Below are 23,962 nucleotides of genomic sequence, written 5' to 3'. Positions count from 1 at the left end.
ATAATACATGTATATAGAAAAGAAAAATAGGCCAAAACTGGAGTGAAGTGAGGAAAATAAACAAGCCTCTGAGGCCCCCCGCGCGTTTCCCAAATTCTTCGTTCAACCCCCTTTCACACACACACACACAACCCCCTCCCCCCCTTCCATTTCCACCCAGCGTTCATCTTCCGTTCCGCAATCTCGACTATGGGGCTAAAAATGTTCAGTTGTCATGGTCGATAATCTCCGCGTCGAGTTCGTCGGTGTAATTAATCCTAGAAGCATGGTCGCAGTTAGCATCAGGAGCCGTACGATTGCGGTGCGTGTCGTAAAAGAGGCTGGACTGGCGATCGGCGCGGGGCTAAACCATTGCCTGGTACTTTTGGTCCGGTAAAATGTAGTCGGAGGACGTCGGTATGCCGTGGAGTTCGGTGCCACCTGGGACTGGGTTCAGGTGGGCCCCTGCACCCCCGATGTGGGACATGGGCCCCGAGGCCAGCGACATGTTGTGGTGGTACTGGGGGTGGTGGTGGAAATTGGACTGCGGACTGTGGTGCATCTGCGATATCTGGGATATCTGGGTCTGGTGGTAGTACTCCGAGGGCACGTAGGTGTTCTGGTAACCGTTGTAGGCCGTCTGCCCAGCGTAGCACTGTCCTGGGTTGACGGACCCCGGCGACGCGGAGCTCCAGGGGAAGCCGTAGTCTCCGTGGTGGATTTGGTTCATCGGTGGCGGGTAGGAGGACGGTGGTAGCTGGCTGGAGCCGGGCGTCAACGGAGGCGATGGTGTCGTGAGGGCGCTGCTGGCGCCGCTGCCTCCCGTCGGTGTCGCCCCCAGCCTTGGATACGACGAAGTGTTTGTAAGCAGCGGGGAATTCGAGGCTGGTGGCTCTTTGCCGCGGGGTGGCGACCCTGGCGACGATCGGCGACTCGACGCCGACGCTGAAGACGACAGCTTGCTACCAGCGTTCTGCGACGCGGCTGACTGCTGCGGATTTCTCGGCGAACCCTTCGGCGGCGATGTTTGCTGTTGCTGTTGCAGCTGCTGCCTGCACTTTGCTCTACGGTTCTTGAACCACACCTGAAAACAGAAATTTTTCAACGGTGTTTAGGGTGGGTGATGTATATGAGTGTATTAGAGTGATTGAAAATAGATCGATCATTTTTTTTTTGTTTTTTTCAAAGAATGTTTTGAAATCGTTGGAGTAGCCCTAAACAAAGACTCTGTTAGAATATGGCGATTCTCAATTTTCTATTTTTGTTTAAAATAATATGGGAAAATTTTTTTCTCACTGTGTGCTTAATCACTGTACAATAATGAGCGAGTTAGATTTTTGTAGGAAATTAAACGCTTTATAAAAAAGGTCTGAATGAAGATTTGCGTAAGGCGAGCTGTTTCGAAGTTATCAAGCCGCAACCATTAAATTGTTCAAAACAATATTAGATCATTAACAAAATGATGATTTTTTTTAAACACTCTGATGTATATATATAAGATTTCTGCTTTCGAACTGCTTTTGGTTTGAAAAAAATCTGTTGCACCATCGAAAGTTAGAGTTGTTTAGCAAAAATGAAAACTTCCTCCTAAGAGATATTTATTTTCGCAAATAACGGTCAACAACAAACCGAACGTCGTCACCGTAAATGAAAATCCATTAATCAGTGAAATCAGTTTTGATTTCAAAAAACGCATTATGATGACATTGAACATGAATAAAGAGTTCGCGTATTCCGGTACACATATCAGTTTCAGATGTATTGAAATTCGTACGTGTAAGTATTTTTACAAATGAGTATATCTCCCCCCTCCCATACCCTATAACGATATTTATAACAGGCCGGTTGTAGAGAAAGCCTCGCAAAATTCCCTAGGGATCGGTTCGCGGTCTCGGTCTTACAAGCGGGAGCGTTAATCGAGGCAATGAAAAAGTAATCGGGTCCGGGCGGGCGTAACATTTCATTAAATCTCAACAATAACAAGTTCTCGGTATGGGATGAGGTACAAGCTACGATGCATGCGCGTGGGGCGATTCCCGGGGTGCCGTAGAGGCTGCCGCTGCCCCTCGGGAAACGGCGCTGAACGTAGGGAACGAACGGAACGGAACGGAACGGAATGGAACGGAACGGAATGGAATGGGAGGATAAGGGGAGAGGGGATCTGCGCGCCCTCGAGGGGACGGGGCACCATAGATGTGGCCGACTGTAACAACAAACACGAAAGAGAAGGCAGGCAGACTAAGGCTGAAAGCCGACGGCGAATGTCGGTGCTAGGCTCGATTCCCCTTGGAAGGCCGCAACCCTCGTTGCGCCCGAGCACGCCTCGGTAATCCCCGCACAATGTGGCCAGGGGTCTCCTCTCCTGTGGCCCCATGAATCTCTGTATTAACCATACATGCGGAAACAGCGTTTGCTTCGCGTACAGCCGAACCCCGTATATACCTGTCCGTTTTCATGTCCAAACTATACCCAACGCGCCCCTTCGTTCAACGATTCGATTCTTCAACGGCAAATCCTACTGTTGCAGTTGCAGTTGCAGCTCCCCCGCGTTTCTTGTCGCCTTGTATAACTGTTATTTGTCCAGATTTTTTTTTTTTTTTTTTTTTTTCCCCTTTTTTAACCTCGCTTATGACGTATCGGACACAGCTGTTTAAAACTGAGGGGAAAAGTTGCGATAAACATGGATACTTTTGTATTTCACGGTAATCGAAAATAAATATGCCTCTGGATAGGAGAAAGAAAACATTCGATATTGAGATTTTTAGTAAAGTGAACAAAATTAGACCTGACAAAAAATTGATTGAAAATTTCTTTCTCGTTGGAGAGAAAAAATCACACCGTATTGCAGAAATATCCGAGAGCCGTATAGTAACCGCAAGAGATCGAAGAAGAGAGGTGAGAGTGGAGCCATTAGCACCCCGTTTGCCCCCGTGTTTACCCAGTGACACCCCTAGTTCAAATTGAAAGGCATAGCCAGGGTCCCGTCGGATCGACGTTGGGATGGGGTGTCGAGCCCCCTGCGGGGCCCCGGCATCATCGGGAAGCTGTGTTTGCACGCTGAGGTGCAAATTGCACCACCATCTGGTTTACATCCAGCAAAACGATTCCCGTGCAACGTGTAACAAACCAACCGCGTGCCGGCGTGTGTATCCATACCAAACAGAGGCCGCAAGGACGGTGCAGAAATTTTGTCTCGCGTAAATGATCGCAGCTGGCAGGATCGATCTTGGATGTTTTATTTCATTAGCATACCGTCGCTCGTCCGTCGCAAACGTCAGCCTATACACCCAATTCTTACCATACGAATATGGTTTGGCTGTTTTTTTTTTTTTTTTTTTTTGGAATCCGCGCGGTTCTTGAAATGCTCTTTATCCTTTTGTCAAAAATATACCCACGTAATCTGATTTCACAGACATCTTTTCGTTTGAACGTTTTACTCTGGAACAAATGTAAATCAGATCTCGTGTTGTTTAGAACTAAAAAAAATAAAAAATCTATTCGTTCCATCGTTTAAAATTTCAAACCTATAACTAAGTGATAATCACACCGTATGATACGATCTTTTTTTCTATGCGAAAATTTTCCGCGCGATGAAAAAACATTTTAAAAATCTACTCGATTTTCATGCGTGTCGAGGGATAAGAAATAAATAAATAAAAAAAAAAAAAACATGAATCTTATATCCGACGCGTGACCAGGAATTATTGACTAATGAAATTTATCCCCGGACAGGAGTCACCCACGGTTGAAAATCGATGTATAAATATCTAAATGGATTTGAAAACGTGATACCTTCGATTGCGAATCTCAATGGATGAATGAATACGCTTAGTTACATTCGTTCATCAAGCATGCCGCGATGCAGCTGCTACGTTCTCGCGTTGTGCCGACGGGAATAACGCGGTGATCGTAATCTGGTAGCGAAATCATTTCTGCCTAGCAGACGAGAGGCGAGATAGATTCGCCGAATGTATAACGCGCGTACTTTTTTGTGCCTTAAACACCATATTTTATATAACTCTAGAGTAAATCGCGAGAGCGGAATCTGCTTTTTTATATACACAATTGATGCGTGGGTATTTGGATTAACGAGATCAACACCATATTGCTAATAATTTTCTACAATATTTGTTTTTTTAACTTGACGTAACGACTTCGTCGAGAATAAGCATTAAAAGTATAAATAATTTCTAAACACAGAGGAGACTGCATACAGCAAACGACTTGTGCACATGAATTTACATTGTTAAAAATTATTGTGAATTTACTAGATATTTTATACTGTATACAAAAGAGTTGTAAATTTACGAAATCAGGTTAAAAATTTACAAATTCTCTGCAACGACGTAAATTGCTGTGACTATTTGTCTTGAGTTTAGATTGAAATTTTTTTTATCCTAACTAGTAGGAAAAACACACTAAAAAAAAAAAAGTAATTTGAATTTACTCAATCGTATCTTCTTTAGTAAATTTATTATACTTGTAAATAGCCGAATAAAATTTTCAACGAAGTGTAGGAAGTTCCGTGCAGAAATTTTTAACAGTGTGAACCGACACACATGCCCCCAACAACAATGTGCATATCGTAAAATAGTAAACGAAAATAAAGATGCAACGTGCGGTGAATTGAGGGGGGGGGGGGGGGGGTCGGTAATAAATACGGTGATGATGGGAGCTGGTTCAATATATTACAGGAAAACTGTATCTCTGTAGAAGAAGAATGTGTGTGCGCGCGAGTAAATATGTAGTGGCTCATACTAGGGTATGGATTTATTTTCGGGGGTTGTGTCAGCCTCGAGTAACCGCGACAATGGCATCGTAGCGAACTAGCAGCAGTGTGACAATGACATTGACAAAGGCGGTTTGCCGGGGTGTGTATGACGGCCGCTTCGCCATCATCGTCGTTGTCGTCGTGTAAATACCTTAAATCTCGGTAAACGTTGCGGAAGCACGAAGCGTCGCGATGCTCGGCGCCGCAGAAGAGCGTCATCGTATATTTATACATATATATTATATATATATATATAGATACACCAACGATATACGTGTAGGTATCAAGTATATAGAGAAGTTATATGAATCTATGCACTAGAGTATGATAATAATTTTCGAATACTACTTTTTTTTTTATACCAACAATATGTGTCAAGTGAATCAAATTTTTCACACACGTATCTCTCTCGGTTAATCAGATCTCAGTTTTATGTGAGATGAATAAAGATAAGATTGGACTTATCAGAGCATCCCAATAGAAATGATCTCTAAAGATGGCAAAGTGAACCGTCCAATGACATCTCATGACCAATTAAGTAACATTCTTTTTCAAGTAATTGGAAGATTTGTTCAATGATCGCGTAGCGTATGATAAATAATGATTACGAGTTACGTATATTGATGGTAATTCCTGTGCTTAAATCGTAAGATCAACGATGGGTGCTAAAGTTTAATTACCTGTACTCTGGACTCTGGAAGGTTGATCTTGAGAGCGACTTCTTCGCGCATAAATATGTCCGGATATCTCGTCTTGGAGAACAAGCCTTCCAAAACGTCAAGCTGTGCTCTAGTGAACGTTGTCCTTTCCCGACGCTGCTTGCGCTGGTTCATACCTGAAAGATGATGAAAAAACGCATACGGTTAAAAGCTGCCGCCAATGTTGTTCGACGACGTTGGATCTCATGTTTCAAATACACAAGGTACGGTACAATTAGTTTTCAACCCGCAACCAATAACGCCTTCATGGTCCCAAGATCCCAGAAATCAAGCTCACGAGCTTGACTCACGTGACGTGAGCGAGAGACAACCGGGACTACATCCACGAGTTCCTATCTATAACGTGAACGTGACGTCAAAGAAGAGACGATAGGAGGACATAGCGGCATCCAAGCATCAGAGTAGTTATGAGGTCTCGGTAATATTTTATGTTGGAAACGCGACCCGGTCGTCCGGACATCGTCGGCAACGAGTGGTTTTCAGGAGAACAGGATGGCCGGGTCGGGTGGTGGTAGGCAGTTGGATGGCAAAGAGCCGTATAAGGGTGGCAAGAGGGAGGGAGGGAGGGAGGTGAAATGGGGGAGGCTGGTTCGGGAGCGTTGCGAGTCCGCGATAGCGTAATTTTGAGCAGCCCTCCTCTCGTGCCATCAAGCCTCGCTTGGCTCGTTTCAGGACCAACGTAATCCGCTTACCCGGGAGAGGAAGAGAGGGGTGAAATGGGGGGGGGGGGGGGGGAGAGGAAAGAGCGAGAGAGGGCGAGGGACGATGGAAAGGGGAAAAGGGACGACGCCTGGAATATACTATATACACAACCATCCGCGTTGTACAGAGAAAGCGTCGCAACGCAAGCGACGCGATACGAGAACTGAACCGATCCGCTTTCAGCTGTCTTTCGTTGCAACAATGCAGCAGCACACTGTGACGTGTGCAATATAAAACAAGGAGAAGAAAAGAAAAGAAACTAGAAAAACGAATGACCAGCTACAGCGAAGAGGAGAGATTCAACTTGCTATCATGCCTGATGGCTCGAGTGATGCAACTGTCATGGTGCAGCGGAAACTTTGAAACTGTTTGGCGAATGCATCTGACATACAGAGAAAGAGAGATGTGAGATGCATAGTCAGACCGTGCAAATCTGTGCAATCTTGTTTGTTTCGAGATATGTATATGGATATTAGCCGGCTTTGTTAAAACGGAAAATTTATGGCCACTGATGGAGTATAATGACCGTAGAAGTGAAGTACGAATCGACTTTAGGGTTCGTGAGATACGACCATGAGAAACAAGACTGTTGCGTTGTATTTACATGTGACTTCGAGGCTAATCCAACGTTTCGTTCCCTGTATATGACTGATAAATTTCCAACAACCTACACCAGAATTGCTGCTTACGTTGGAGCACAGTTGCTCCCCGGAGCGTAATAACTCCGATTTGGTTTATTAGTAGCTGGTCTTTCACAGCCGCTTGAACTTCTCTGGACCTTAACGACGACGACGACGATGTGAATGTGAATGTGAATGTGAAAGAGGAAGGTAAGAGCTTCTGTTCTATTTCAACCGTCTCGCGACCATTAGACGCAAAAATGTCTTTGAATATATTCGTTTTCAACCGCGAAGCATAATTAGGGGTATATTTTCTGGAACAAAGCTTGGCAGCTACCGAGAGAGCTTCGTACATACTGTAGGTATTATATACACCAGGCGATGTGTTCTAGGATGGAGGAATACACGCTGTATAATGCACGCATGTATCTTCGGAGGTAGGGCATTAACGCCGGCTCTCCCGAGAGTTGGATAGCCGAATCGAATCGACGTCTCTGGTAGCGGCCATGTTGCCGATGCTGCTGCTGCTGCTGCTGCTGCTGGTGTTGATGGTAGAGTCCATGACTGGCTCCTCGTTTACGCCTGAGGTTCCGAGGCGAGTTGACGGGAGGGAACTAGGTTTTGTGGTTAGGTTCACGAGTGCCTAGCCAGCCAGTCAGCCAGCCAGCAGAAGAGGAGTGGCGGATATACTCGACAGCCATAAGGTGGAGATGTCATCTCGGGCCTCCTTTTCGGGATCGGACGACAATCGCCGCTCGCGCCTAACGAACTGGTCGAGTAACCTCCGCGGCATGATCGCCCCGGATAACTCCTCACCGATCCTCTCAGAAGTCTTAGATATAACAGGTCGAAAGAGAGTGAGAGAGAGAGAGGGATAAAGATAGTCTGGAGGGCGGGGGGAGACGACTGGGTACATTTATCTTCTAGGATCTCAAAAAAAAAAAAAAAAAAAAAAGAAGAATAAGGAAGAGAGAAAAAGGAGCGTCGCGTTGATGTACGCTGCCACACGCGAGTCCCTCGTACCTACGGCCACAATCTACATGCATGACTCTACCGAGGACTACCACCCGTGTATTCAAACTCTGTACATGTGTCGGTATTATTCGAGGAAGAAACGCAGCATCGAGTTGGTACGAAGTGAAGTACGGCGCGGGCGCCGCGTCATTGATCTACGATCCAACGACCGGGTCTCTGGTGCTGCTGCTGCTACTGCACCTTCCTGTTTTCCTCTCTCTCTCTATCTCTCTCCGTGGCTTTTCTGGACCTCGTCGACTCGCGGCTCTCTTCATCCTCTGTCCAGTTGATTGCTTACCCGGTGGGCGTATAGCGTCGGTGAGCTGTTGCTAACGACGCCTTTGGCAGCTACCGGATTCCCGAGTCGAGGCCGAGCGCCTCCGGCTATCTAATCTAATCTTGCCTAACCTGACCCAACCCAATTTTTTAGAGTGCTAGCTATAGGAGTCAGCGTTTGCGGACTTGGGGATTCAACGACGCGTTGAAAAATCGCGGTTTCAACGTTTTGGTGGAAACCATGGTTCCAGATTGAACGTAAGACAGGCTCGATGGTACTCTTCGTCCCATCGAGAACATGCTTTCGAAAATATTGATCCGTTTAATGAAATCAAACTGTTGAGAATTCTAATTAATGGACGTTCAACTTCTCCAAAACCACTCGAAACACTATTCGACAGTACCGTTTAAACCTCCGATGGATTACGGAAATGGATCTACAATGACCAAGAATTTTAAACTGGACTATCACATCATTGACTTAATCGCTTTTCAGGGGTCTTACAGAAGTCACATATCACTGCAGTGATTTCGGGTACCCAATAGTCGCTTCTGCTGTTCCACTATCTCAGCGACTCAACACGCCACCCATACCCACCCTGCATACCCAGCTCAATCCAATAAATATATTTATACCGTGCAGGCGATAAGTGGAGGAGGGTGTCCTCATCTAATCATTGCACGGGTTGGTAGGCACCAGCCGTGGAGTACAGCGAGGTCTTCACTTCACCCCGTGCAGCCACGTAGCCCGGCTAAGCAGCCGTAATGGGTCGGCAAACACCCGCCGGGATGCCAAGTATCATTCGATTTATTATCTCGGCTCTTGGGGTTACCGAGGCTATACGGTGACGCGACTCCCGACTTCCATGGTTATATATCCACCCTCCCATCGCCCTTGTAGGTTACACCTACATCTATATCAGTATACCTATTGCCAAATTTGCACACTTGGTACAGGGAGTAAGTCGCAAGGATTTGAAGTGGAATTTTTCTAGGCTTTGTAATGCGGAAGTCAAAACTTGGTGAGTGTAACGACGTATTTGAAAGATAATTTCGTAAAAAACGTGATATTTTACGATTATACAAAAAGTATAAACATTCGAATTTGACATTTAATTTTTATCCGGGGTCTTTATTCATCAGAGAATATAGTGTCAAAGGTCTCGTGAATTATTCTTGATATTTCGAAATATGCAATCTGCGATTTTTCAATTTTATTTTATACAGACTGACGTACGAACTAACCGGAATATGGATTTTCACTCCACCTCAATTCGACGGTGAAAAACAACTGGTGAATTTTATGGTTGATTTTTTATTTTCGTGACGCCCTGTGATTTCGAGGACTGAGCTTTGAGCGGAGGAGAAATCGGACGGTGGTGCGGAGTTTCGCTAATGGCGAATTCGTTTTTTCGTTTATTGGATTTCACGGCGCCATGGCTCACCCCCCCTGAGCCCCGTAGACCCCGCGCCACAGAGCCATGCAGAAGTTAATGGGCGGCTAACGCAATTCTTTAACGATGACACTCCGGCTGTACATCGGCAGGAAACACCTAACTCGCTCCACTCACTCTCTGCTTCAACCCTCCTCCTACGGGAGAGGGTTGCGAAACGATGGTGGGAGGAAAAGCTGACGATCAAACGAGCCGTGTAACTTACGGTAAGGATGTATTATACAAAGTGACGGATATAAATTACCGAACGATGTATTAGATTTCAACCCTCACCACAATATACGTGGTTTACAACCCAGTTTTCCAATAATTTTTATCGTTATTGTTATTCGTTATCATATTAGTTCCCTAAGTGAAATCCTTATGGAAGAAGATCGTGGCATTGCGAATTAAAATTCTACCAAAGCTATCCGAGCTGATGGGACTCACTCTCGTCATGGGACGTGACGTGGGTCAGCACTTATCACCCCCGTGAGTTGAACTAAAGCTACACCGTCCCTCTCTAAGTTCGTCGTTCGCGCAGCTATACCTTCATGCATCAAACAATAAAATGAATCCTTGGCAGGGTACAGCTTCTGCTTGATTATTCATAGAATTTTAGTTGTTGGCGGTGACGATGATGGCAAAGGAGAAGTGCAGAGAAGTGCGCGGCGAGGCTTCCGAGTGTCGAATTGAAAATTAATTAAAAGCTAAAATGTGCATAGGCGAGAAAAGTGGTTCGGGTTTCGTGACGAGGGAAGTGGAGAAAGGGAGAGAGGCGAGATAAAGATTATGATGCCTGAAGCGCAAGCGTGGGACGGCAGCACGTGCCGCTTTCCATGGACGTGGTGGAAAAGGAGAGGGAAAATCGAAGTGAAGAGAAAAGAAGAGAAGAGAAGAGAAAGAAGAGAGCTGTCAACGCTTCGAGAGGCCATCAGCTATGAAAACATTTGACCAACTCCGTATCCATAGGCCGCGGGAAACAAAAAGGAAATAAGAAAGGAGTCTTCGCCTCGTTTCCACCTTTGCACCAGACTCTGGACAATTGTATGTCTCTAAGGGGAAATCCGACGCGAAAATGTATCGTTAACATTCGGTTTTCCTGGATTCAAAATGGCGATTAGACTCTTTCGGCTCAAATCAACGTCTGCAGTTTTACACTCCCGAGTTTGGTTATGCAAATAGTTTCAAACGATGGTGATCCAAATTGAAAGTGATCTCACGTGATTTCACGGAAAACGGATAAAGGTGATCGATGATTTCACCAAGCGAACAGTTCCGTTGATTTAGTGTTTTTATATAAACTTGTTGATAATTTCGTTAGAAAAAATTGGACCATAGTGCCCTACCAGCGGATCCCTAGATGCAGAGGTAACAGAAGACCGGCAAGAATGGAAGTCGAGGCTGGACAACAACCCATAGCTATGCACGAGCAAGACGCGGACCCTAATCGGCTCATGGGCGTCAAGTTACCGGAGTAGGCATATTCGAAAAGTGGGAGAAGCCCGGAATTTCGACTCCACCGAGGAGGATATCCGGCGCCTGGAACTCGACTATTCACTCAACGCGGAGTGTTTATCCTGCAATTAGCTCGCGAGACTTGGCACTCCGTTTTCCATCCTCGTCGTTCTCGTCTTCGACGCCTCGGGCCCTGTCGGGCCCCAACCGCGGTTCCGCGGTCAACTATCATGGTCGCGTGCCGTGGCACGTGGCCGCCAACTTGACGCCTAATTGAGTGATTGGAACGCGCTTGATCTGACGGGGTTATATCGGGCATTGTAGCAGTGCGAGCTTATCTCCACGGTGCAGAAAAGAATCACCCCTCGCCTGCACGAACAGAGCGTGCAACCGGAAATTCGCCCCCGGGAAGAGGGGTGAATTCGAAACTTTCAATGAGCTTTTACTTCCCTTGTAGCAACGGCGTATTGTTCTCGTTGTTCAATTGATCATACATGAAGATACACACACTTTCATTTTTATTCTTCTCTTCACTTTGGTCAGATGAAATTAATGAAATGCCTCTTCGGCTGAAGCGAATGCTCATTTATCGTCTTGACATCTGTTCACTTTTTCTTTGTATACCTCTATCGGACCCAAAAACATCCTCTCAACGAAATCTCGATTTGAAATTGTTTTATCCATCAGTTGGAATGATTAAGATTTCAAACTTTCAAGGTATACTCGGCTGTACTGTCCAAAGTAAAAAGCACCTCTCACGTTTGGTCTAACCAAACTTCCAGTTATTTATTTCGTAGTAAACTTTTAGCAATCGCAAGTAATGAAAAGTTTTGACGTACCGTTCTTGTCACTTCCATCTAAGTCTTACCCAAGAAAAATTAAAAATCCTTCTAACCATCAGCAGTTTCATATTCCTTGAATAGTCTAGACCCACTTTTCGTCTAACTTATATTATATCTACTATATTTCGTAGCACGGTTGAGTGGCAATTCCCTGAAACAACAAACACGAGGTGTGCCCGTCGAAAAGGGACCCTCGGGGTTCGTTGGTTAGTTGGCTGCGGCCTGCAGAGGTGTGCGGAATGAAAACTACGCCAACTGCGGGGAATCCCACGGCTATGTGCTCAACGGCGGTATTCCCCCACGGCCGCCTCGCGGGGACTCCCTCTCGTTCTCAATAAAATAAACATCGCGGGTCCAACGCCTTCGTACGTCCCCGCATGACACGGATAGCTGCTCAGAGTGCACGCGCCACTTTCCACCCCCTCCTCGTTATTATAGGTACAGGTCTACATCGTCGCTGCTTGTATACATACGCGTTCGATCTCGTCGATAGATGAGTACGAATTGCCGAGTGTAATTGAAACTCCGGTGAAACGAGGTCGAATTTTATTCAATTACGAATTGTAAACACGAAGTATACGGAAATAGCTGTTTATGTGGCATGCCCGTAAACCGCCTGTTTTTTTTTTGGCAAGGATAAAGATTTCAGGACGAGCTGAAGGCGAGCCGGAACCGAGTACGGAAATTATTCGAGCCAAAAAACGGTTTACGGGCATGCCACATACAATATTTTTTACGGTATGGGCATTGAAAAGCAAAACGAAGAATGAGGTTATGTCGCGATCTGTTCGACGAAGCTACTTTATTCGGCAGTTTGGGATGCGCACTTCGAACTGCGCATCAAAACTGCGGAATAAAGACTTTATTCCGCAACTTTGTTCGCTGCCGTATAAAGCGTCAATTTACGGAACGAAAACTGCCACAAGAAGTGGACTTTTCAATGAATTATCATTTCAGAAAAAAAAAAACAAAAAAAAAAAAAAAACTGATACTTTTATTATACTTTTTACCGAAATTTTCTGTCTCATCCATCGTAAAACGAATCTCTCCTAATTGTGTTTAAAAATCAACATTTTTTAAGTAAGAAATTTCCGCCCGAGACGTTTGCTCATTTTTCTCATCCCCGTAAATTGTTAAATATACCCGCAAACGAACAAAACTTGTAATTCAAAAGTCAAGCTCGTGTTAGGCGAGAAAAAAAAAAATAAAAACAAAATACCCAGATGCAGGCAATTCTTTTTTTTCTTCAGCGCAGAAGAAAGAGGTATAGGTAGAATAAAATTTGTCGGTGCAACGTATTGCGAATATAGGTTATGGATTCTGTCTCAGTGTCCGCTCGATTTCTCGCAGCCATGTTTCGGGAGAACCTTTGCGGGGCGATATTTGGTCCGCCCCTTTTATCTCCTACAGACGTTGGTTGATACCGCGTCTGGAAAGCTTGAGGAGCGGAATGAGAGCGCGCGGAGTCGTTTCTCTCCTCGAGTATTACGGGGGCATAACCGAAGGGGATGGGCAGGGGATTTATGAAGGCGCAACTACGAGGATCGAGGCGAAGAGAGTTTCCATGGGAACGCGGAGGAAGACGCGCGTATAAACGAGAACCAACATCGGCGGTGACGCCGCTCGTGTCTGTGCGTGTGGGTGTAACACAGTCCTCGTCCCTGTGCACCCCCTACCTTAGATATACGTAGATGTGGGTGGGAAGGTGGAAGGTACGTCGTACATACCCGCCGCCACCCCCGTAAGCGGCTTAACTGGCTCTCCCGCGTTCTTCGCTCGCGTCGTCTTCGGAGACCCGCGAGGGTGCTCCGAGTGCTCCGAGTTCTCCGCGTCTCTCTTTTCGGGGAGACAAACTGCGGGATAGAGGGGTGAGCGACGGAGAGAGATGACGGTTTATTACCACCGAGAGGAATGCTCGTGAGGTAAAGTTTCCGACTGTACGAACCTTCGGCAATTATTATTTCCCCACATTTTTACACGCGGAAGTGAATTTTTAATTTTTGAATTCTTCCTGCGTTCGCTTGTGTTAGCTTCCCGTTCCGGGAATTGTTTGCTCGGTTTCTGCAGACGGTCGACTGTACAAGAATGATGAAAATTTGGTTGGATGGATCTGAATGAGAGAAGGAACGAATTAGCTACACTTGCTGTCAGGCTTTTTCTTACGAATCTGCCGTGATAACCTAACGTTGGCACGTGAGGGTTGATTACCCGTTAACAGAATCCAATTCTACACGCTTCCACCGAGTTTCGTTCGGATCGGAGTTTGGCCTCTCAAGTGGCTAGAGCCTAGATCGTTAGTCGTCTGCCGGAGGCGGAGGGAACCGGTAATTTTCGCCGACGCTACGCGACTCGACCCTCGGCATCTACCAAAACAAACGTACGTTACAATGTGTCGTTAGCACTGCAGTCTAATGGTACCGAGAAGCCCCGGCGCTACCCGGTTCTCTACGGCTTCAGTCGATGCATCGATTCGCACGAGGTGATCAATACGGCAGGCAAATAGGCACGGGCGTATTGCGTGTGTGTGTCTGTGTTTGCATAAGTTGGTGCGATGCCTAAAGCGTCATGTGATTTCAATTAGGTTCATAACAATAATGTGACAGCGTGCTGCTGCTGCTGCTACTGCTGGCCACGCAAATTCTTGTGGAGGTACTGAAGATACCTTATCAGACCTATGCTATAAGCCGAAGTCCTAAAACGCGAATTTAAAATACTGGTCTTCGTTACGATAGACAAAAGTACGATCGTCAAGTTTCGGTGTTAGTTTTCTCAATTTGACGTCGGTACTTTTTGTACGTGTGTATAATATAATCCAGGGTTCATTAATCAAACTAAATTTGGCACGTTCCTGACACTTCAATTCAATGAAATAAACTAAGAACACTTGTACAGTCTTGCCTGCTATTTTGTAAGAAATAAAAAGAACGTATCACAGTTGAAAGGCATACCTAAAACGAGTTTAAAGTCTCATTCCGAAAGGACTAATGCACGTCTATCCTTCTTCACTCCGCAGATGTTCTATTCACTTGTAGTAGTTGGACAACGAAGAGATCAAGCAATGTAATCGCTGTTCAGAAAAGCGATCAAATATATCCATGGTAGCGACGGAATTAATTCTCAGACATATTACCGGAGGCAAAATTATCATAATCGTACGAAAATTTGTACACGTATATGAATTTACACGTTGTTCCGATATTCATAAAAAATTTGATTATTCATTTTCTACAACTTGTTGAAATTTTTAGCAAAATGGATTATTATTCCGTAGAAGTATGTTTAATTTTTTGTTCATACGTAATTTGCTTACTTCAGTGATTCTTCACTGTATTCATTTTCGTGAATTTAACTGATCGCCTGACGAAGTGGGTCTACAGTAAAGAAACGAATTTCAGGTGTTCCTAGAAAATTTTGGAATAAACAATTGGAAAATCCATCACGTTTTTCGTATGTCTCTTAATTTTCACCAACTACACTGACATCTAACTAACAAAAACATTGTAAGAAAACAAATCTTTGGGACAAATGAAAGTCCGAGATATTCAAATAAAGTAAATATTTCGGTAATTCAAAGAGCCTTAATTATTTGAAAAGTGCTTATATGATATTTACTTATTGTTAGTTAAAATACATTGAATCAGACAATCGATTTTAAGCGACTTGACACGATTCGAAGTATATTTGGTTGAAAACCAAGTGGATTTGTGCCTGGCTTTCGAACGATTTCAAGCATATGTCAGCGATTTCAAGTAATTTTCAAACGATTTCTTAGAAATCGCTTCATGTAAAATGGCTCACGATCTCGAAAAGTCATACCCCCTCGCTAAAAACACGTGTAGCTACACTGAGAGAGAAAGAGAAAAGTCATTGAATGAACTAAACGTGTGGTCACCAGCGGCGAAGATCAATTTGTGTCAATTCAAGATCTGCTGGTCTAACAAAAAGTTTAGTAGATTTCAACTAAATTTTCTTATACCAACAGATCTTCAATTGACAATGTGTTTACTCGATTTCAACCAAACATTCTGCTAGATGCAATGTATTTACTGAATTTCAACTAAACATTTTGCTAGACCAACAGATCTTGAATTGAAAATCTGTATTAGATTCCAACTAAATTTTGTTAAACCAACACATGTTGAATTGACAATCTGTTCACTCGATTTCATCTAAACATTTTTCCATACCAACAGATCTTGAATTGAAAATCTGTTTATCAGATTCGAACAAAATTTTTTTTCAACCAACAGATCTTAAATTGAGACAAATAAAAATTCACTTCTTCGTCCTTGACGACAAATTTAGTTACTCTTCAACGACTCTTTTCTCCCACGACCAGTATACAGGTATATTACATATAGTAACGCGGATCGACTCACCTTGAGGAAAGGCCGCGGCGAGCCCGTGGTCCAGAGGGTGAGGGTGTGGGTGAGGGGCGAGGGCGAAGGGGTGGGGAGCGCCTGGGTGTGGGTGACCGGCCATGCCGGGGTGGCCGTGGGGGTGATACTGGGGGCTTCCGGTGGGGCCGCAAGTCGCCCCCGCCGCCTTCAGGTAGCCCGCCATGTAGCCCGCGAGGCACGCCAGGTCCCCCGCCACCGCTGCGGCTCCCCTGTCGAGCCGTTCCTCGTTGCAGCTTCTGATCTGCGGCTCCTCGTTCCGTTCGATGCCGATCTCCTTGCGCGAGTCGCTCTGCCACGACCCGCTGCCGCGGTCCTTGACGCAGCAGTTACCGAATCTCCGGTCCAAGTTCTCTTCACAGTAACAAAGAGGTCCTGGCCCGCAAGATACCTCGGCGTCGACGTCTTCCCCGTCGGCACCGTCTCCTTTCGTCGGGAAGTACGTCTCGTACTGCTCCACCTGCGCTGAGAAATATTCCACATTTTAAGAAAATTTTATGAAAGTAATCCTCGAATTTGGTTATTTTAGTTGTTGGTACCTGCTATATATATATTTTTTTTTTTTTTTTTTTTTTTTTTTGTTATTGCAATGCTGAATCTGATTTTTTTTATTTACTCGTGACATCAGTTTATTGTTAGATCGATTGTTTTTAACCAATTACCGAGAGTAAAAATATTTATTATATATTAATGATAATCCTCAACTAAAAGTGCCCTCAACGAATGTAATTGTGCAGGTGACGAACTTTTCATATCTGAATATACGAAATTGAACGAGATTCAATTTTTCAAAGTATAAAAGAAATTTTTTTTTTAATTTATGCACTGCGTACTGGACATTTTCATATCCTCAGCAGGCGACCGCAAAATCATTTTGAACAATCTAATTTATTCTTTTCCGTCTGAAATCGAGGGAATTATTGAGGAATTTTTTAAAGCTCAAACATTATTTTCGAGGCCTGATGTGCCTTGAATGGAACGTTTTACTGATTTAATTATACTGTAGCTGAATAATTTTTTTTTAAAATATGATACTGGTGAAATAACTGGGATTCGAATAACTTTGTCTTTTGCAGTTTGAGCTGGAAGAAGATCAAACGGTTGTCACAGGCTGCAGACTTCATCGTAGATCGAAATCTCTTTTAAATTTTCCGTGAGTATTGAACAATCATGATATTTCTATTAAAACCAAAATTATGATTCCTCTTGTACGTTATGTTATACTTGTGAAAGCACAAGAAACTTTGCTCTCGAAAATTAATGAATTTATTTCATCTTACTGATTCAGTGTGATTCTACAGTTTCATTTCTAGAGAGATAGATCGATTCGATTGAGTTAATAAGATCGGTCGAATCGCTAAGAATACAATCGTATTCTATTTATTCAATTAATTATTGTGGAATTCAATTATAACTTCAATAAGTGTTTCAAAAATACGTCTTACAATTAAATTCAAAAAAGTTTTTGCATAACATGCTGAGAGTATTGAAAGGAATTAAAAATGTTGTATATTACAGGTTTTTAGAATTTTTTCAAACCTTATAAACGTCAGATTCAGTATCGACAAATTTTTAAATCCTCTCCTCGCGTTACAATATCAAAATAAGTATATAAGATATTTAAAAAAAATCGAGACAGCTCGATCAATCATTTCTTCAACATTGGGTAATTTTGTTTTTTTTTAGATTCCTCTAGCTCACAAGTATCGATCGATATCAATCGATAATTGAGATTAAAAAGGTTTTCTTACGATCCTTATATTCCCATATATATTTTATATTCAATCAGGATCGTATAAAGAAGGGTTATTGAGTGCTTATAACTGCACGTGAGCATTGGACCAATTGACGTTAAAATTTTCAATTATCTGTTCGCCCGTCGCTCGTGGTGAATTTATTAACCGTAAATACGTCGACGTTAGCGCGTGAGCAATTATTATTTATGAGCATACAGTTTGCACGATATGCACATTCGGATATATCGATATTCGTACGGCTAGAACAGGATGGAATCGGTGGAACGAATTCACGTGCCTACCGCAGTGAATTGATTCTGGCTTATTGTTAGTCGGAAAGGAAAACGGACTGGCGCCAATGCATGGTTTTGGCGAATAATTTTAGAGTGAATTTGGATCGAAATTAACCTCTTCGTTGGCGGAGAGAATTCGACAAAAAGTGCCCAAAATGGCAGAAAAATTTTTTATTCTGAAAACTTGTACTCGAGGTTTTTGAAAATGCTGATTACGAATCTGAACTTGAAATTCAATAATTCAAAATGGTGGATTCAATATGGCGGACGAAATTGCAAAAAATGGCTTTATTTCGATAAATATTGGTACCTGTTTTTTGCACTTTGGTCCGCCATATTGGATCCACCATAAAAAAACTTTAAATTTTGTATTCAGATTCGTAATCAGCGACCTCGAAAATTTCGAAGTATTATTTTTCATCTAAATAGAGTAAAGTTTCTGATTTTTGTCCGCCATTTTGAATTTCAAAATTTTTACTTCAAATTCGGATTCAGCGAGCCCAAAAACTTTCGAGTGAGGCTCGGATTTCAAATTAGAGTAAGTTAAATAGGGAAATAAAGGTTGTCAATGCGAACGAAGGTGTTAAAGGAGAATGCAGGATGAAAAGATGGCCGCACCGAAAATGCATGCGATTTTATCGACTAAACCGATTGCAGCCGCGGCCGGCGAGTGCGAAGTTCTGTACCGATTGAGGTTTCCAACCCTAGTCATTCCCTGGATCCCGATATACTGTAATTACTACACACTTATCAGTGAATGGCCGACGGATGATGTTTCGCCACAGCGTGACACTTCAATTTCGATATATAGAGGTAAATTTACTGCGTTAGACAAGGTTTAATTAATTATTGTCCACAGGACTGGATCCGCGGGCAAAACGAATCAGAAACCGCAATAATGTGAACGAATAAATCCGCGGTGGGAAAAATATGGATGAGCTGCGGTTTGGTGTGTTGAATACCGACACATTTTTTTTTTTAAATCATTGGAAACATATTGTCCTCGCTTTTTTTAAATTCTCCATCAATGGCGTGTTCAATTTGGAATTCAAGCTCGGTGGAACAAGACGAAAAGAAAATACTTATTACATGTTCACATGTCGTAACATGCTAATGCAAGCGATATGATTTTTTGGATTTGTATTTGTTTATTAAATATGTCTATTTTCCGATTATACCGCCGCCATTGTCGAAACAATGAATTATTCAGAGCCGTCGGTCAGAATACGTTTGTCTCGTTTATTATACGTTAAACTTTCTTCGTCCTGGAAATTTCTGTTGAAATATTTCACAGTTGTAGTTCTATTGCAAAGTTGAGGATTGTTCTCTATTCATTTATACGTTGTTCAAGCTGACTTTATTCGAATCGTTCGATTTGACGTTTGACTTGCCTACCGCTAGATGGCGCGCGCGCTTTGATATTTCGTTTACTCGTCGACCGCTGGATGGCGCAGCTTGGCCAATGTGACCAATGTGACATAGACTTGTAGAGATAAAGTGCGGACTCTGCGCGCCGAGTTGAAGCCCTGACAAGACAGAGAGAAAAACAGCTGCAGGCAATCCCTCTCACTCTAGCCGGTGATTTGGCGGGAAAATACAAGCTGAAGGCAAAGTATGAAAACCCTTAGAAATCTGGCGGGATTCGGTAAAAAAAAAAAATTACCAATTCGATAGATCAATCTTGGGTCATTTTTAACAACGGATTCAATGATGACCTTTGATTTAACCCTGAATCTCATATTCAACGTCATTTTGAGTTCAAATTTGATTTTTCAAACGGGAACCGCCATTTTTTGATGCCAGAATCTAGCTCTCTCCTTCGGTCTTGGCTTCAACGATCCAAACATGTTCGGACAAGTTCAGGTCGGCACCTCATTGACGGAAAGATGATCTACGTTTACCGTCACTTGATCTATCTTAACCCTTCGAGAACACACCTACTTTTTTGACTATGGAGAACACGCTGGATCAAATCGACTCTGTCCCTGATTTTTTGATGTGTTATTATTTCAAATGTAAGAGACTGATCTATCAGGAAAAAATTAAGGGTATACTTTAACTTTCTTAGAATGCGATAGAAATTTTTGAAGAACTACTGTTTTAGAAAAGAAAATGTATGGGAAATTCTCTAATTAATTAATCTAATCAATATTAGTCCATTTCGCTAGATGATGCCGATTAAAAAATTGAAAATCATTCATTTTTCATTCTCCAATCATGAAAGTGTGGAATATTTAGGTGTTTCACTTTAAAGTTATTCTTACTTGTACGTGAATACCGGCATATTATCTCTTGGAAAAAACATGTAACCAAAGTTTCACGGTAAATAATTATAACCCTTTGACAACGCTAGTCATGAAAATATATAGCGTAAATAAATGATCGCTCGAGTGATTTTCTAACTAATAAAATCTTGCGATTGTCATACAACTTATAATTTATACGATTCTTTATAATACAGAATTTCGGTTTTCTAGACACTATAAAGACAGAAAAACAAAATTTATTCCAGTGAAAAAAAAAAACGCATGTTGATCAACGATCACTTGACGAAGATATAACTAGATAGTATCGATTAAACGAGACAAGCTGATAAGTATTTTCGTTTAATTTACTTATCTGCTCAAGATCTTTCGCTAAAAGTCACCAAGAGTATCGGTGAAATTGAAAAAAAAAACGAAATCTACTTTTCAGGATCAGGGTGAAAACTCTTTGGCGCAGAGTTTGTCGGCGACGCTGAGCAACGTCGGCCTGCGGAACAATTGTTCGCCCGACGGAACGTGAGATTTTGAAGGTAACGCGTTCCAGCGGCTCCCATGACCGACGGGACGACAATAAGAAAAATTACCATTCTTTTTTCCAACAATACTGTACAAAGAATGAAACCGAAATCGCCGCGGCTTTTCACTTCAGTCGGAAAAATTTCTGGCTGATCCAATTCGTCGCACGTTTTCACGTCGCTCACTGCAGAAATTTTCATTTCACGTTATAAAACACATCGAATAAATTATGGTCGACGGTCAAAATGGTTTGGAACACCCGGTTTTCATCGAAGATGAAAAGAATAAAAAAAGAAAACAAAACCAGCGAAAACTTACGTCTTCAGAGTACGGAACTGCGAGTCGTTTGTGTATTCCTTGAAGTCATGTCTAGTCGCACAATTCACAGAGTGTAAAATTACAGATGAATCAAGTTAACGCGAAAAAACTATTCACACAACACTAAAAGCTTATACACCACATTCGTATAACTTTATTAGTTAGTTATATAGTTAAAGTCGAAGGAATAAAACTTGGCAACGATGATAGGTTTTAAATCCTGTTCACTGATCGATGAAAATCCTTATTAGAGCAGCCGATGAACTCACGAGCGATTCGTAAACGATATCGAAGACGATCCGCGAAGCAAGAACAGCAAATAAACGAAAGCCGAAGTAACGCGCAAGTTGTTAACTTGATCACTCGTCGAGGCACCTTGCACTCTATGGCTCGGAGGCAAACTGCTAGTCTCCCCCACCTCGTGGGCCCTAATAAGCTTTCCGGGCCCTTCGCCCTCCTCCAGAAGCCGCGCTGAGTGGTGGGGTTTTGGGCCAGCTGACTGGGGGTTGGCATGAATGGCCGACGGGCCCAAACGTCCGGCCCACATCTGGAGGCGCTGCCGTACTCGTAAAGGATACGACGCGAGTCCTCGATTGCGCCCTTACTGGCCGACTGGATAATAGTTAGCGAAAGAGAGAGAGAGAAAGAGAGTTGAGAGGAGACTCGTGACGAGGCTCGTGTAAGCCGGACGCGAAGTCTTTAAAAACGGCTTATACGAGGAACCGAATATGCTGGCTGACGGCACGAGGTGCTAAACGGTTAAACAAACTAGGAATAGCGAGGCTCGAGGCATCGAGATACGCCGACTGACGGCCCTAAATTCTTATTTAACGGACTCACGTGTCTGACGTCTGATCATCTGCTCGCCGCGTTAAAAGGTCATTCGACAATCACTGTCTTACCGGCTGAAATGAAATTGAGAAATTTACTTACTGGAATTCGAATAAGCGTCCCGATCTTCCAATTAAGCGTATCAATTATCGCGTATTAGGTATACACAATGTCGTCGGCATGATGCAACGGTGTAATCGGCGTTGATAATTGAGCCCCTTTTTATCCTGTGCATAGCCACAGGCTGAGGCACCCGCTAAAAGGATTCAGCTTTTCCGGTTTGTAACATCACGCCGAGACACGCGTCGCTATGCAGACCAGCTGCATCGGCGATTATTTCTTTTACTATCATACGCGTGTTATATCCTGCCGGCTGTGTACTAATTGACGTCTATTTGGGAGGTTAAGAGGCCTGGGGGTACATATATAGAAGGATCAAAAAATTCAAGGGATCGAATATCGAATTTTTAAAGAAGCGGAAGGTTAATTTGTGGCGTTTCAAATGTTCAAAGACGAAGTGGGTCGGGCGGTACAAGAATAGAGAGATCATAACCTAGAATACCGAATGCGAGACGATCGCTTCTACAAGTGCCTATACCTAACAGCTCGTTTCTACAAGTTGCAGTCTTAAAAGTTCGTTCGAAAGGTTCGTTTCTACAAGTGGCGGTCAAATGATATAATTTAATTAAATCAAAATGTACGAAATTGACAATCAAATGTAGAAACGAATCGCTCGGTTGTAGGAACGCAACTTGTAGAAACGATAGCCTCTCGACCAAATTCTACAATCGTCAGAATTCCTCTCGATAATATAGAATCGTTTACAGATTATCGATTTTGCTGTTCTATGTTTTGACCTTTCTGTATTTCGACTTTGAGTATTTTTAATTTTATATACTCGGACTTCACACATTTTTAAATTCTATGAAAATCGATATTCTAGTCCGTCGATCAATCGGTAATTCCACTTTTTTACCCCAAACCGTTGAAAGTGATCTTGAAAAATATTTAAGGTATCCGTTTTGCAGGTATCTTGTATCTACTCTTCGATTAATGAGCTGACTAACTTTCTGAGCTAAAAGAAGTTGCGAGAGATTGTATGCATCTTCAAAATCTCTCTGTTTGCAAATGCATTCATCTCCGGTGTACAATTACGAATATGTCGGATTAAGTTCAGACCAGGTTCAACGTTCTCTGGATCCGATTCACGACGTAGGCGTTGAGTTTTAGTCAAAGAGCAAAAGAACCAATCAGAAAAGTATAACATCACGGATAAAACTTGAGCCGTTGTTTCTTTTATCACAGCAAAAAACGCCGCGAGATATTACGTTGTCGGTGAAAATTAAAATTTCTTGGTAAGAAAGAAGTTGAAGAAAGTCATATACCTTCAACCTTTGAAATTGAAGAGGAATCATTAACGCGAAACTATACAGACCGTGCAATTTCTCATTACTAAATAGTCCCTCTGCGTCATTATATAGGTGCAATAGAAAATTGCAATTTGTCAAGTGCACTACACAAAAGCGTATTTATACCTACGTAATGAGTAAACCCCTGTAAGGGTAAACGACATAAAACAATCTTTCGTATGCATATGTTTTACAAGGTTCATTAAACACGCCAGTGTATCGTCGATTTCTGAGCAGGCTAATAAACCTGGTAGACAATAACGGGGTCCTCGATGATCGGTAACGATAGCCTGCAGCCTGTCCGGTAATAACAAACTCATCACTTCTTCGGGACTGGCACCGGAAACCATAAAACCGAAGGAACATACTGCAGTGTATGAACAA

At 43.0% G+C, this 23,962-nt stretch overlaps 1 protein-coding gene across 1 annotated transcript; it reads right to left on the bottom strand.

Moving 5' to 3' along the window:
* Positions 1-200: 200 nt before the first annotated feature.
* Positions 201-16,597, bottom strand: LOC124411804 (homeobox protein OTX2-B-like). The gene is made up of 3 exons (XM_046891253.1): positions 16,194-16,597; positions 5,431-5,585; positions 201-1,063 (listed from the first exon to the last, which is right to left on the bottom strand). Exons 1-3 carry the CDS (start codon positions 16,375-16,377, stop codon positions 344-346), a joined length of 1,059 nt encoding a protein of 352 aa, XP_046747209.1. The 5' UTR covers positions 16,378-16,597; the 3' UTR covers positions 201-343.
* Positions 16,598-23,962: the final 7,365 nt, after the last annotated feature.

Source organism: Diprion similis, chromosome 10, assembly GCF_021155765.1.
Source record: "Diprion similis isolate iyDipSimi1 chromosome 10, iyDipSimi1.1, whole genome shotgun sequence".
NCBI lineage: Eukaryota > Metazoa > Arthropoda > Insecta > Hymenoptera > Diprionidae > Diprion > Diprion similis.
This window is presented reverse-complemented; position numbering and strand designations above follow the sequence as displayed.

What these genes read in the sequence shown, in the direction of transcription:
- LOC124411804 (XM_046891253.1), bottom strand. Translation starts at nt 16,377, where the DNA reads ATGGCGGGCTACCTGAAGGCGGCGGGGGCGACTTGCGGCCCCACCGGA. An exon ending in CGCCGCGGCCTTTCCTCAAG is followed by an intron (nt 5,586 to 16,193) that starts GTGAGTCGATCC and finishes ATCATCTTTCAG; the next exon opens with GTATGAACCAGCGCAAGCAG. An exon ending in TTCCAGAGTCCAGAGTACAG is followed by an intron (nt 1,064 to 5,430) that starts GTAATTAAACTT and finishes TTCTGTTTTCAG; the next exon opens with GTGTGGTTCAAGAACCGTAG.